This window comes from Lactuca virosa, chromosome 5, assembly GCF_052849685.1.
Source record: "Lactuca virosa cultivar CGN04683 chromosome 5, Lactuca_virosa_CGN04683_v6, whole genome shotgun sequence".
NCBI classification, from domain to species: domain Eukaryota; kingdom Viridiplantae; phylum Streptophyta; class Magnoliopsida; order Asterales; family Asteraceae; genus Lactuca; species Lactuca virosa.
In genome coordinates this window covers 170,123,189-170,139,332 of record NC_136430.1, presented here as the reverse complement: position 1 = coordinate 170,139,332, position 16,144 = coordinate 170,123,189, and the positions used below count along the sequence as shown (strand labels likewise).

The 16,144-nt window shown below is 39.9% G+C and overlaps 1 protein-coding gene across 2 annotated transcripts; it reads left to right on the top strand.

Moving 5' to 3' along the window:
* The first annotated feature begins 4,552 nt into the window (after nucleotides 1-4,552).
* Nucleotides 4,553-6,301, top strand: LOC145114944 (uncharacterized). 2 transcript variants are annotated; one of them, XM_079051076.1, is made up of 7 exons: nucleotides 4,553-4,802; nucleotides 5,095-5,173; nucleotides 5,284-5,395; nucleotides 5,539-5,642; nucleotides 5,727-5,838; nucleotides 5,922-5,998; nucleotides 6,085-6,301. In XM_079051076.1, exons 2-6 carry the CDS (start codon nucleotides 5,109-5,111, stop codon nucleotides 5,988-5,990), a joined length of 462 nt encoding a protein of 153 aa, XP_078907202.1. In that variant the 5' UTR covers nucleotides 4,553-4,802; nucleotides 5,095-5,108; the 3' UTR covers nucleotides 5,991-5,998; nucleotides 6,085-6,301. The 2 variants fall into 2 exon arrangements, with proteins under 2 accessions (XP_078907202.1, XP_078907201.1); XM_079051075.1 differs by having other exon boundaries at nucleotides 4,554-4,802; nucleotides 5,106-5,173.
* The last annotated feature ends 9,843 nt before the right edge of the window (nucleotides 6,302-16,144 follow it).

The window sequence follows — 16,144 nt, the reverse complement described above, 5'->3', positions numbered from 1 at the left end:
ACTGATACCAACGTAAACTAGACGAAAACATGGTCGCACACAACCAGAGAAGGAGATAGACAATCATACTCTTGTCCCGATTCGAAATTTATAACCCAAATGATCACCATGCCAACAATACTAATCAAGAGGTCTCAAGTTATCTTACTCAGTCTACTTGTACCCCTCTCGTCCATAATCGAGGAATTACTATAAAGTACGCCCCCAAGGGGAGACACATACCCAATCCTGGATCTACTACATCCTCGTGTTCTCACATCCTTACCCAAAGGGTGAGGTACTAGCATATTTAACGAAATGACGAACCTCAACCGTTAATAGAAACATCCTCATAAACGACTGATACAATTTCCCACACCTTGATTGAAACCGAATAGATTCCACCAATTCCCAATAGCTCGAGAAAACTTTCAAGGCGATCAAGAAATGCTGCCAAAACAGGAAAGCTGAAAAACGTTGCCCCAACATCCGAACCTCCAATAATCAAGGATAACTGCCAACTTGAGCCTGCTATGAACCAAAATTCCACACCATGGTTGAGGGTAAGCATACCCAGAAACCATAGTAAATATAAAACATACGGAACTCGACGATATGTTGACGCATCCATTGATCTTCAACTGACACAACTCGAAAATTCCGAAGGACCTCCACTTTTGATGATGAACAAGAAGACCAATGATCGACAATGCATTGGCAACTAACCCAATAACCCAATACACTTCTTGCACCAAAATTCACGTGAGACTAGACATAACAAACTTTGAAGATGATTTGCCGATCAACACTACCCACCCTGTAACAGAGATAGCAATCTATACAACGAGTTGAGGAATTCCCCCAGCACTCGACGCTAAACCTGAGCGTCCCAACGCCTCTTGATCTATTTAGCAGCATTTTGAAAGGAAACATTGGCTACATCAAGCTTCCTTATCCAACATCTTCTTGTCAATAAGATGACTCTTGCATTCCTGAACACATACATCTGATGATAACTTGCTCTGCACCTCCGTCCTGACCAAATCCTTAAACAAAGTTCCGCATACCCGAACCGCAAATCCCTAAGACCCATTCTTCCGAAGTCATAAACTCAAACATAGCAATGATCTTTCAACCACCATAGCCGGTTCTCCCTCACTTAGGGTTTGAACTACTATCAAATGACGTTGCAAACATACTACATCTCATATGGAAACCTCGTTAACCTCCCAATCATAACCACCTCTAATATCAGAATCCCATGCAGATGCAAAAACAATAATAATGTCCACTCATGACACCAATTTTCCATGTAGAAACAAATGAACTACCACACACCTCGCCTAATTCCCAACACACAATTCGTCGCAAGCATTACCCATAATTATAAGAAGCATCATTCTCATAGTCAGGATACCTCAGAGACAACAGAAGTTGCTCTTACTGATTCACTTCCCTTGGTTCCTGAAACATTCAACTAGCACCTGACCTAACTAATTTCAGAAAGCAGACCCCTGATCTTATCTCAAAGCAACCGCACCACAAAACCCTTATGTGCATTCCTAAGTTGCTATACCCGTCGACAAAGAAAATCACAATCTTCTAGACTCGTGTTGGGACTACATCCTAATCCATCTGCCCATCACTAAATCTCTGATTGATTCCTCGATCCATTCCTCACAATTGCTTCCTTCTTGAGTCCCACGACTCAACTGTCACTACTTTGAGTAAGGCCCTCTAAACCTCGGAATCAACTACCTTCCACGTTTTTGCACCACTGAATCCCAACAGACATGTCCACTGAGGCCCGAACCATCATGTGACCCATCCTCAACCTAGACGATCATACTTGATAAACTGATAAAGGCGAAAATATACCGCAACGAATCATGGTGCCAAACCGTGTCACCTTCCTTAGCCAGTTCCTTAGAATCCCCCAAATTTCCTCGAGTCGAGTATGGATCCTATGCTTCCAGTAGTATGGGCTCAATACTACCTTCCACACATGTCCATACTTTCCTCAAGAATCATATCGGGTCCTCTAAGTAACCACTCCTATTCGCATCCGTCCTATCCATTCTTATACACCCATTCTCAAAAGAATACCCATCACTACACAGCGCAGGCCAACCCACTACAACACATCCTAAGCTCTCCTAGGTTCCCAACCTCACCCTGCATCAGCTGTTGAAGAACTCCCATTAATGTCACTTAACTACTTCATGAATACAATCACATGCATCAAAGCTTAGATAATCCTTCGAGTGAAAGACTCATCCCTACAATGGTTAGACTTAAACGAGAGCTGCGGTGTAGGGTCAAATCCGTCACTCTAAGATTATTTAACCTATGCCACATGTGACTTAATATATTCACTTAATATTTAGTTCACATCATCATGAGTCCCACAAAGCACAAAGCAAGCAGCATTTGTGCAGTACACTCCAAGTCACAGCCAAACAAAGGACATCTCAATCTCGCTTCCTACCAAGAAAGATTTCAAATCTAGCATAACATCCAATTCCTCTTAGGCTACAAGGCATCACATATCAGGACAATCCATTCACTAAACCTTTCTGCAACTGAGTAACGTGAAATGCGCTATGGATCTAACTAAACAACTCGGGAAGATCCAGTCGATAAGCAACCCAGCCCACCCATGCCAAAACCCTGAAGAGGACCGATGTACCTGGGGCAACCACCACACTACTTTCTGTCATCAGCTGAATAAGGAACATCCCCTAACATCCTCTATCTAGCTCACGAATACAGTTACATATCATCGACACCGGATAATTCTTCAAATGGAAGGTCTCACACTACAACGGCTGGACTCAAACAAGAGATGCGCAATAGAGTTAAAACCTAACATTCTAAAATTATCTAATCTCAACAATATGTAATTTAATATACTCGCTTACTAGTTAGTTGAGGTTAATGGAAACTCCTAAAAGCACAAAGCAAGCAACATTCGAGCATCGAGTAATCGAAATAAGCATAACCTAAATAGGCCATCCTATCACTAACTGATCAGTACTAGTATGCAAGTCTAAAAGCTCATACAATAGGCATATAAAGGCATCTCTCCTAGCATTCTATCATGCAAATCCAGAGCAGATCCTTAGCCTTAACTAGCATGCGATTCACAGATTCATAAATCAAAAGCATATCATAAACATATATGGGTATTTTGGGAAAACTTACTGGAGCTCGGCCGATTGCATGCACCACACCCTTTTTCTTTTATTAGAAAACCCTTTTTATAAAACATTTCTTTTTGAAAAATTATACCAAACCCTCAGTTTGAGTTCAGACACACCCGATGGTATGTCCGAATCCCTCAAACTAAGGCCCTAATACCAACTTGTAACGTCCCAAAATTTAAGACCAAAAATTTAAATTTTATATTAATAAAATCATTATCCAAAACAATATCATAAAGCCATAGTGAACTTAGAGTATATCAATAAACATCTAAATACATCAGAGTTATATAAAATGCGGAACACCGTGGTGTGTGCAATGCAGTCATACCGAGCTCTTCCCTTTTGATAAACTGAAAATTGTAAGCACAAAGCTTAGTGAGTTCCCCAAAACACCACATACTAAACAAACATACTGTCAAGCATATATGGGTGCTTTCCTACCCCTTCGGTCTATTTTAACCGGATACTATCAAACATATATGGGTGCTTGCCTACCCCTTCGGTCTATTTCAATTGGATACTACCAAACATATATGGGTACTTGCCTACCCCTTCGGTCTATTTCAACTGGATACTATCAATCATATATGGGTGCTTGCAATCCCCTTCGGTCTATTTCTTGAAAATATAAATTTAAGTGCAAGGTAATCATCTTAGCATATTTAACAGAGAAAGAGTAGAAGTATAGTATGTTAATTTTATGGACCAAATCCATAATAAAACCCTCAAATAAATACTTGTTTTTTCAAATTGAATTTTTTTTATACCTTTATACAAAATAAAACTAGAGGGACCATTGTTGGAATTTTCTGAAACTTTTTTTTTTGTTTTTTTTTAAAGTGAATTGAGATTCGGTGTTTACATGAAATATTACGAAAACTAGGTATGAGACCCATGTATTATATGAGTTTATTTAAAAGAAAAAACTAAATATAAAATTCTAAACATTTGAGAAGTATGAATTTATAAGAAAAATGAGAAAAATATTAAATTATAAAAATTAAAGTGTTTTTTTCTCTAAATTTAAACAAATAATCTATATAAATAAATAAAATAAATTAGTGAAGCTTTAATTTAATAATTTTGAAATTAAAAAAAAAGTTCATTAAGGAAATTAATATACATTTATTAAGTTCATTAAGAAAATTAATATATATTTATTATTGTATTTAAATACTATGTGGAATTAATAAAATAGAAAAATCATAAAATTATATATAAAATAAAAATTAATTCAAAATAACATTCACATTTTACAAATTTACAAAATTAAAACAGATTGTGACAAGTAAAAAAAAAAAAAAACAAACAAAAAAAGAAGAAGATGGTGATGTGCTTTGTGAGTCAATATATCTGTAACTCCTACGAAATTTCTTCGTAAGTTTCTTCCTACCCTTCCTTTTTTGTCTCTACTGTCTCGTCTTCCGTCGAAGTAGGGATCGTCTTTCACGTCTTTGTCACCGGCGACCATCTCACGGCAACACCACCTGTTACGCGCAAATCGATTCAATCTCTGATTATACTCGATCGTTTACTTTTGAGTTGTTGGATTTTGATTTTCAGATAGAGTCCAATTGGTTTATCTCCAAGAAGAATTAGGCATTTGTCTGGTATCAGGTATGTACGCTATTTAATTACGAGCCTCTTTTTACCCAAACCATTGCTAATTGGTGATCGCTAGAATTAAAACACAACTCTGATTGATTATATGCTCAATTGTCAATTTTGATGTCTAGTGTATTGTAAGCACAACTTATATTTGCTAATTGGAACTCAAATTTTAGAGATCGCTACATTTGATCACTCTTTTGCCCCAACGATTTTGTGCTGTTACTAAATTGTAGCTCCAGATAGGAATGGACACTTTTCGTTTTGTACAAATATTCATTTCTGAGTGTTACAAATATAGTTCTATTTTAGGTGATGGATACAAGCAATTGGAGGTTTCAGCTGCAAGCAGCTTCAAGGCGAAGGATGGTGAACAGGATGTGTGTATTTACCATTTACAGATTACGTCTTTCTCTTAAATTTCTTAAATTTTTGTGTTTTAAGCATTTGATTATATGCTAACCTTGTTGTTCATGTTGCTTTTATGTAGAGTGGTTACCTTGAAGAGGCATCTTCCGTGCTCTGGACAAGAGGGGTTAGATGAACTTAATAAAATAGCAGTGAGATTTGAAGAGAAGATTTATAATGATGCAACAAGCCCGGTTTGTTGTTTATTTTTGTAGTTTTTGGTGTTTTTGTGTAGAGATGGAATGGAAGTAGTTATTAAATAGAAGAATGAATGAATGTGTGATATGTGGTGATGTACTTTGGGGACTAAAACTTTTCATTTGTATTTGGTTTGCAGGTTGATTATTTGCAGAAAATATCATTGAAGATGCAGAGCATGGAACATAGTGATTGGAGGGCTCAGCTGCAACCAGATTCACGACAAAGGATTGTGAACAAAATGTATGTATTTATATTTTCTTAATTTTTTAATTTGATGTGGTTTAAAATATTTAAATTATGATTTTGCTTTTGCTTTTGTTGTAGACGGGATACCTTGCAGAGGCATCTTCCATTCTCTGGACATGAGGGGCTAAACGAACTTGTGAAAATAGCTGTGAGGTTTGAAGAAAAGATTTATACTGCTGCAACAAGCCAGGTTTGTACTTTGTTGTGTCTTCTATTCTTCTATGACATTTGACATATCATGTTTTGTCATTTTTTTAATTATTTGGTTTGCAGTCTGATTATTTGCGAATGATATCCTTGAAGATGTTAAGTATGGAAAAGCAGATCATTACAAAATCCTAATATGCCTGGTAAGCTAGCTATATATGAAATATGAATGAATAGATAGAATGATGTTTATTTACTCTTTCTGATGCAAATATGTTGATTCTGTTAGGTATAGGTGTGGGTCCACATTTTCAATGACACGGGGTTTAGCCAAAACACTTAAGACTAAATGCAGTTGCCAAGCACTTGTGAGTGGCTCCGGGGACATAAATTAAATTGGGCAATGTGTAAAATTCGATTGATAATATATATGGAACAATGGTTAATATTTTTTTTTTTTACAAAATATTTGGAAAATAGTTATAAAGAATCATATCTAATAAGAATTGTGGAAATCCCTCTTATGTAGGGATGAGTATATATATAAAGTTAATTTACAATGGGGGTCCCTATACCACACAATAATAAATAAACAACCCTAACTAGAATATATATTTAACACACCCCCTTAGTTTGAACATGGGGTTCTCGAATGTTTAAACTATCTGCATACTGATACGCTGACGGGGCATGTAAAACACGCACATGACCAATCGCAATACGTTTCCTAACAAAATGTAAATCAATTTCCACATGCTTGGTTCTTTGGTGCTAAACCGGGTTAGAGGCAAGGTACATAGCAATGACATTGTCACAAAAGACAACTGTAGCACGCGACAAGGGACAATAAAGTTCGAGAAGGAGATTACGGAGCCAAGCAGTTTCAGCAACTACATTAGCTACCCCTCGGTACTCGGCTTCAGCACTAGAACGAGAGATGACATGCTGCCGTTTCGAAGACCAGGAAACGAGATTGTCTCCAAGATAAACACGAAACCTAGATGTGGACCGGCGAGTGGTAGGACAACCGGCCCAATCAACATCAGAATAAGAGACCAAGCGATCGACGGCTAAAGGACGAATGTGAAGACCGTAAGAGGGTACCACGAAGATACCTTAAGATGCACTTAAGAGCCAAAAAATGAGGGGTACGCGAATCATGTATGAAGAGACAAATTTGCTGAACAACATAAGCAATATCAGGACGAGTGAAACTCAGATATTGAAGGGCTCCTGCAAGGCTTCGGTAGAGAGTCAGATCAAAAATCGGCTCACCAGCAGCGGAAAGTTTGCATTTCGTATCAGCCAGAGTGTTACAGGGATTGCACGTAGTCATATCCGTACATGAGATAATCTCCTGAACAAATGCAGTTTGAGAGAGAAAAAGACCGTCAGAACTGCGCTTGGCATATATGCCAAGAAAAAAGGAAAGAGGACCAAGGGCAGACATAGGAAACTCCGATGAGAGCTTAGTGATGACATTGGAGATGAGAGAGGGGGATGACGCAGTGAGAATGATGTCATGAACATATAGGAAAAGGTAAATGGTATCAGAACCACGATGAAAGGTAAAGAGAGACGTGTCAGATTTACTGCTTACAAAACCAATAGAGGACAGAAAGACAACAAATCATTGGTACCAGGCACGAGGAACCTGTTTTAGACCATAGAGCGCTTTTAGAAGGCGACAAACATGGTCAGGGAATGTAGGATTGACATAGCCGGGAGGTTGACGCATGTAGACGGTTTCAACAAGGTCTCCGTGCAGAAAAGCATTTTTGAAATCTAACTGGTGAATGAGCCAGCGACGAGAGACAGTAATGCTGAGAACAGTACGAATAATAGCAGGTTTGACAACAGGACTGAAGGTGTCATCGAAGTCAAGACCTGGTTGTTGAGAGAAACCTTGAGCTGCAAGACGACCTTTGTAACGATCAAGATGACCCGTGCTATCAAATTTGTGTCGGTAAAGACAACGACAACCAACAATGTTAGCTGTAAGAGGTTTAGGGACAAGATCCCGGGTGTGGTTAAAATTAAGAGCATACATCTCGGAATCCATAGCAGTCCGCCAGTTAGGGTCGCATATGGCTTGGGTAGTAGATCGCGGAATGGGCGAGACATCGATAACAACATAGAGATTGAAAACTTGTTTCAGACGAAGAGAGCCAGTATGAGACCTAGTAACCATGGGATGGCCAATGTCGTGAGTGTATACGAGAGGAGGGGAAGTAGTAACCGGTGAGGCATCCACGTTGGGTAGGGTAGAAGTAGAAGAAGAAGAGATAGGGGATTTTTGGACCGGTTCCTCACTGGAACTAGGAGAGGGAGTTGTGGAGGATGTGTAACATCTAAAAATATGACTCAAAAATTTCATTTTCAAAGTTAGTAAATCCATATCCCAAAACATCATCAATTTCAAAAGCAATGTGAACATACGGTGATCATAATATTTTAACAAAACAAAACATAGAAAAGTATTATCAGAGCATAAGTCCCAAAATCTCTACTGCAGAAAATCATAGTGTGATGAGATGCAATCATGCCGACCCTTTTCCCTTCGAGCTAGAAGTATCTGAAACACAAACTGAAACTGTAAGCACAAAACTTAGTGAGTTCCCCTACCATACCACATACAAAAATAAACATACTGCCAAGCATATCCGGGTTCCGCCCTACCCCCTTTGGTCTATTTCAACCGGATAGTGCCGAGCATATCTGGGTGCTCGACTTGCCCCTTCAGTCTATTTCAATCGGATAATGCCGAGCAAATTTGGGTACTCGACCTGCCCCTTCGGTCTATTTCAACCGGATACCGGGTCTATTTCACCCCTACCACTACTATATAATATCACACATAATTCACAGAATCATCAAATAATACATGCACAATCGATAATTATCTCAAAGACAATCATCATGCCATATCATAACTAGTGGGCCGGCCTTGGTGCCTTCCACTCACGAATTTTACGAAAGGAGACCCACCTCAAACTGTGGCTGTCAAATCGTACTCAGCGAATGAATGTACTCAGCGAATAAATCGTGCACTGCTCCCCCTATCGCACAACATAAATTTCTAATTAACTATTACATTATGACTCCAAGCTCCAAACCCTAATTCATGTCTTGAGGCAAAAGATCCCCTGATCCTTGCCTTATTGGGCCTCTTCCTCCCAAGGCCCAATTTTAAAACAACCCAAAGTGTCCAAGCCCAATAAAATAAATTCTAAGGCCCAAATACCATCCATCATAACCCTAGGCCCATAGGCCTTTATCCGCAGGTGGGCTTGAGGCCCAACAAATCAAGAGCCCAAAAATCACTTTTTGCCTCTGCATGCATACGTGCGGCGTACTCTGCATGTACGCCCAGCATACGCTGGTCTTGACCAGATTCGGGTGGTTGACCCAGTACGCGCATGTCATACCCCCAAACCAGGATGACGGAAAGGTCTGGGGGTGGATGACTTCATAAACAATATCACAACATAATGTACAATAGTGATCAAAGCAAACATAACCATCATAAATATAATTGAAAATGTTACATTGTTTCCAAGTGTTGTATGTTTCAAAACCAATTACATTATGATGACAAAATGAATAGTACGACGCCATAGCGTCCCATCCTCAAAAGCCTTGTGACTACCAGTTTAACGGTTTCCTGAGAATACAAGTAGTTTTGAAAAATGTCAACAATTAAGTTGGTGAGTTCATAAGAGTTTTGTATGTGAAAAATCTGCAATTCTTTCCTTGTAAAATGATAGTGTTTGTTCCCAGAAAATCCATTATTTCCTTAAAAATGAGTTGTAGTCTTAAAAACCCTAAGACCAAAAATGTATAAGTATTTCTATACTTAAGATAGTATTACGTAGTTTTATTCTTATATAAACCATTTGAACGCATGTTACCCCGTAAACTAAATGTATCGTTGATTTCCCATGTGAGTTATTACAACCATGGTAAAACCGAAGTTGGCCTACTGCGACGTTCTTCAGGCGTAGGAATGTTAGAGATTTGTCACCCCAGACCTGCCGGTCTAGCTGTAGCTAGCAGCTTAGGTGCGAGATTGCCAGTCCCATATATATCTATACACAAGTATCACGCTCTCTTACCGAGATTTTGATTATAATTCAAGACTTTAGTGTGTACCCTAGTAGGTACGGTGAAGACTTTGTCTCACATAATTGTTTCAACATGTTTACATTTTATTGTAATGAAAACCCTTGTATGTGTAATTATCACTTTTCCATGGTATTAATATGGTGTATAATAATTATATACTTTTATATAATTATTCGTCTTGTCCCAAAATAATGGGTAATCTTTATAAGAGTTGGTGATTTTTATAAAAATTGTGGTAAAAATGATATATAGTTACTTAATTTGAATCATCTAAATTCAAATTATTATAAAAATCATTATCATAAAAAAATAATTACACATTCCACGAGAGTTAGGATGATTCCTAATTCTTTTCGTTAAAGTTTGAGTGTTTAAGCCGGGTAAAGAATTTGTTGCATTTGGTGACAAATTCACCAAAAAATCTGAATATCTAACATTTGTTATGAATTTGTCATGTAGCATAAAGTTTATGAACTCAACTATATTGTATTATGAATATTATTTATACCTAAATAATATATAATTGGATTATCGAATTTTTACGTTACTAACCATAATTAGGGTTTATATTCAATAATTGTCAACAAGAGAGGTACTTTGTATTATAACTTGTCAATAGTACGTTAGAAACATTAGGGAATATTACATTTCTCCTAAAATTCTAATACGAGTTGAGTTGACATGGTTGACTTTTGTTGACTTTGTTTGACCAAAATTGACGGTTGTCACATCATCTCCCTGTTAGAAGGAATTTCGTCCCGAAATTAACATTCCGAGTGGGTTCTCAAGATCTAGGGAAAAGATGTGGGTATTTCTGTTTCGTTTGGTCCTCACGTTCCCAAGTAAATTCAAGTCCTCGCTTGGCGTTCCAACGGACCTTTACTATTGGTATGCGGCTTTGCTTCGTTCTTTTGACTTCCCTGTCCATGATTTCCACAGGTTCCTCGACGAAGTGGAGACTCTCGTTTACTTCGATTTTTTTCAAGTGGAATGACGAGAGTCTCATTGGACATGCATTTCTTCAAGTTGGACACATGGAAAGTGGGGTGCATGTTGCTGAGTTCCTACGGTAGCCGAAGTTTGTAAGCTATCGGGCCAATCCTGGCAAGGATCTCGAATGGCCCTATATACCTTGGATTTAGTTTCCCACGTTTTCCAAAATGTATCATTCCCTTCCAGGGTGAGACCTTCAACAATACGCGGTCTCCAACCTGGAATTCCAAGGGTTTGCGTCGTTTATCCGCATAACTCTTTTGCGGGTCCCGAGATGCTTTTTGTCGTTGACGGATCTGAACGATCTTCTCTGTCATTTCCCGTATGATCTTAGGGCCGGTGAGAGTGCTGTTAGGCACTTGTCGTCTAGCTAGCTGGGTGTCACCCACCTCAGCCCAGCACAGAGGTGAATAGCACTTGCGCCCATAAAGGGATTCAAATGGAGCAACTTTAATGCTAGTGTGATAACTGTTATTATATGAGAATTCGATGAGCGGTAAGTGGGTATCCCAAGCTTTACCGAAGTCTATCACACAAGCTCTCAACATGTCTTCTAGCGTTTGAATAATTCTCTCGCTTTCCCCGTTGGATTGTGGGTGATAGGATGTACTCATGTCGAGTCTGGTTCCCAAGGACTTTTGTAGTGATTGCCAGAACTGTGAGGTAAACCTGCTATCCCTATCAGAGATAATGGATGTTGGCACACCATGTAATCGTACAATCTCTTTGATGTACGTCCTTGTTAGTTTCTCCATTTTTTCTGTTTTCTTTATTGGTAGGAAGTGTGCGGATTTGGTTAACCTATCCACAATTACCCATATGGTGTTAAGTCCACTAGTTGTCTTGGGCAATTTAGTTATGAAGTCCATGGTTATCCGCTCGCACTTCCACTCGGGTATATCCGGTTGTTGTAGCAAGCGCGAGGGCTTTTGGTACTCTACTTTGACCTTGGCGCAAGTCAAACACTTGCCCACATAAGTAGCGATCTCCGCCTTCATGTTTGGCCACCAATATAGTTTCTTGAGGTCTAGATACATCTTGTCTGACCCGGGATGAACGGAGTACTTGGTCTTTTGAGCTTCTTTCATGATAACGTCTCTATACCCGCCAAATCTCGGTGTCCAGATTCGATTCATGAGGTAATGAGCTCCGTCACCCTTGACCTCAAGGTTTTTATCCATTCCTCGCAAGGCTTCACTTGCGACATTCTCAGGTTTGAAGGCTTCCAGTTGCGCCTCCTTGATCTGAGTGGACAGATGTGAATGGATAGTCATTTTCAACGATTTTACTCGGCGAACCGTGTACTCATTTCGACTTAGGGCGTCTGCTACCACGTTGGCCTTGCCCGGATGATAACAAATTTCGCATTCGTAATCATTTAGTAACTCTACCCATCGTCGTCGCCTCATATTGAGCTCTTTTTGATTGAGGATGTGCTGGAGACTCTTATGGTTAGTGAAGATCGTACACTTTGTACCATAAAGGTAGTGTCTCCAGGTCTTTAAGGCAGACACTACTGCCCCAAATTCAAGGTCGTGTGTGGTGTAGTTGACCTCGTGAGTTTTAAGTTGTCTTGAGGCATATGCAATGACCTTTCCCCGTTGTATGACTACGCAACCTAGACCCTGCTTGGACGCATCACAGTAGACCACAAAGTCTTTCGTTCCTTCTTAAAGGGACAATATCGGAGCACTGCATAAAGCTTGCTTTAGCGTCTGGAAGGCAGTTTCTTGTTTATCCTCCCAGTTGAAGGTCACTTATTTCTGGGTCAAGGCAGTAAGTGGCTTGGCGATGTTGGAAAAGTTCTGTGTGAACCTTCGGTAGTAGCCAACAAGGCCCAAAAACTGGCAGATTTCTGTCGGTGTCCTTGGTGCTTCCCAGTTTTCAATTTCTTTGATTTTGGAGGGATCCACATGTATCCCTTACTCGCTGACCACGTGTCCCAAGAAGTCCACCTTTCGAATCCAAAATTCACATTTTGAAAATTTTGCATACAACTTTTCTGCCCTTAGCGTCTCCAAGACTTGTCGTAGATGTTGACTATGCTCTTCCTTACTTCGCGAATAGATTAGTATGCCATCGATGAACACTATCACGAATTTATGTAGGTAAGGTCGGCATACGCGGTTCATTAGATCCATGAACACCGCGGGTGCATTAGTCAATCTGAAGGGCATCACAACGAACTCGTAGTGGCCGTAACGAGTCCTAAACGACGTCTTAGGAATATCTTCCTCCTAGACTCTGAGCTGATGGTACCCCGACCTTAGATCGATTTTTGAGAAGTAGCTAAATCCTTGAAGTTAGTCGAACAGATCATCAATTCGGGGTAGGAGATATCGGTTCTTGTTGGTGAGTTTGTTCAATTCCCGATAATCAATGCACATACGGAATGATCCGTCTTTCTTCTTTACGAACAAGACCGGTGCTCCCCAAGGTGAGAAGCCTTGTCTGATGAATCCTTTACTCAACAGTTCGTTCAGTTGACTGGACTATTCCTGCATTTCTGCCGGTGCTAAACGATATGGTGATTTAGCTATGGGGGGTGGCTCCAGAGATCAAGTCGATTCTGAACTCGACTTGTCGTATGGGTGGTACTCCCGGAAGGTCTTTTAGGAATACGTCCGGAAAATTGCAGACTTCTAGAATCTCCTTGATGTCCTTCACTTCCCTCTTCTCATCAACAACGTGGGCTAGGAATGTGTGGTACTTCTTGTGCAGGTACTTTTGAGCCTTGATGCAGGAGACGATTCGGAGGTTTGTGTCGGGTTTGTCACCATAGATGACAAGGGTTTCGTTATTTGGTAAGTTAAGTCGAACAACCCTTTCGTAACACTTGATATCGGTATGGTGAGGATTTAACCAATCCATGCCTATGATCACATCAAAGCTTCCTATTGTAACAAGCACTATGTCAATTTGGAAGGAGTGATTGTTTAGGGTTAGGGTATATCCTATGTATATGTATTTGGTGCTTTTAGTATTTCCATTAGCCATCTCTACTGTGAATATTTCATTGAGTGATTGAGGTTTTTGTTTGAGTATGTGCTTAAACTTATGGCTCACGAAACTCATCTCCGCACCGCTATCGAAAAGTATGCATGCATATGAGTTATTGAGGAGAAATGTATCGGTAACCACAGTTCCTTCATCGTTTCCTCGTGCACCATTGTCAAGACTCTTCCCACGCCCCCGACATTCTTGTTCTTTACCTTTGGGCACTCCCTTTTGAAATGTCTCGTCTCCCCACATCCGTAACACGCCTAACTCACCCCAGCATTAGTGGCTTGGGTGGCCAGTTGAGATGGCGCCTTACAGAAACGAGCGGTATGCCCCTTCCTGTTATAGTTGTTGCAGTGCATCTCCCGGAAAGTTCCATTGTGATGGAAGTTGCACTTGTTGCATTTAGGCAAGTTCCCAACATATTGTTTACTCGGCGCTGGGGCAGTAGGGACAGTAGCGACATGGATTGCCACAGTTTGTGGTCTTTTGGCAGACTCTTGAGTCGGTTGACCCTTTTTCTTGTTCCGAAACTTTCGCTTGTTATCTCTCCCCTTTGGTTGATCAGGTGTGGGCGTCATAATGCCCTGGCGGACTCCGTGGTCGACAAGCCTTTGCGCCAAACGTTTGGCACTGTCGTAGGTGGTTGGGTTAGCAGATACAACCATTCCTTGAATCTGGGGGGATAGTCCCCAGTTGTAGCGTTTCACTTTCTTGTCTTCCGGGGTGACCATCCCAGGGCTCAGAACTGCCAAGTCGTTAAACCTGGTAATATAGGTGGTCACATTAGAGCCCGTCATTGTATGGTTCCAAAGCTCTTGTTCTAATTTCTGAACTTTGTCCCTAAGGCAGTACTCCTCCGACATCATGACCTTCTGATCTTCCCAACTCATAGAGTTGGCCACAACGAGAGTCAGGGTTTTAACATGGCCATTCCACCAGGATAAGGCCTCGTCAGCAAAAGTGCAAGCTGTGTACTTGACTTTACATTCAACTGGGCATGAACAGACTTCAAACACAGGTTCAATTTTCTCAAACCATCTCGTTAAGGAGATGACACCGCCATCGCCATAAAATGTCTTGGGCTTGCAGTTCATGAAATCTTTGTAGGAGCATACTCGTTGGTGTCCTTGGCTTTGGCCATGATTGGAACTGTTGGCACCGTTCCTGTTCCCATTTCCGTGTTCGTTTCCGCTTGTGCCATTAGCGATAAATTGTGTCATGACGGTTGCCACAGCGGCTGCCACAATGACTTGGAATGTAGCGGGGTCCACCTGCGGAGTTGGTGTTGGTGGAACTGTTGGTGTTACGTCGGCACGTCGGTTACTTCTGTGTGGTGGCATTCTTCTGCCATAGGGATTAGAGATAGAATGATGGTAAGTCCTTGATAATAGTTATAAGTCGGGTATTATCGAAATAGAACGTCTCAGTTATATGTTTGTTATGTCTCGCCTATATTGTAACTTGTAAACATTTCATAATTTTTTTACTACAATGAGTAAACAATTGCATAACAATTTATGAATTCAATAGTAATACCGAATGAAATAAAGTGCAAACCATTTCATTGATAATGTTTCATAGTAGTACATAGTTTTAGAAAATTGACCTTCATGGAGGTCTACATTACACCTGAAACCCAAAATAAAATCGGTAGCATAATGACCATTTGAATAGTGTAATCACTTATTCGCAAGGTCGGACCTACATACATGAGGGAGTAGCACGAACGCTTACTCAAAAGACCTAGGTTCCGTTTGAAAGTTGCTTACTGAGAAAGTACTGACTGAGAAATGTCTGTCTGAGTAAGAAAGTATGACTGAGTAAGAAACCATGTTGTTTGATTCTACATCTGACTGGATGTGCTAACCGATAAAAAAATGTCCATTTTGTCCTCATACTTGTTCCAAACCAACATCCTAACACATAAATATTCATAACTTTATCAGCAGATATGTATGAGTTCGGTTCAACTGATATGTATGTGTTCAACATATATGTATGTGGTATACCTAAAAAACAACAAAATTGATCCAATTCTCAAAGATAAATCAACAACAAAATCAACATATAAGAAAGTGGCTTTCTTTTTACTTTTTACATATTCCTTTAGAGTTCAACAATAAAATCACTTGAAACAAAGAACATTGAGGAGAAAACATCAACATATCAACTAAAATTAAGAACATTCAGAGAAGTTCAAACATGAACATAACAGTTGAACAACAAAA

Bases quoted from the DNA above. Each gene is read 5' to 3' on its own strand.
- LOC145114944 (XM_079051076.1), top strand. From the start codon at position 5,109: ATGGATACAAGCAATTGGAGGTTTCAGCTGCAAGCAGCTTCAAGGCGA. The intron at 5,174-5,283 runs GTGTGTATTTAC...GCTTTTATGTAG, and splicing joins CGAAGGATGGTGAACAGGAT to AGTGGTTACCTTGAAGAGGC. The intron at 5,839-5,921 runs GTTTGTACTTTG...TTTGGTTTGCAG, and splicing joins ATACTGCTGCAACAAGCCAG to TCTGATTATTTGCGAATGAT.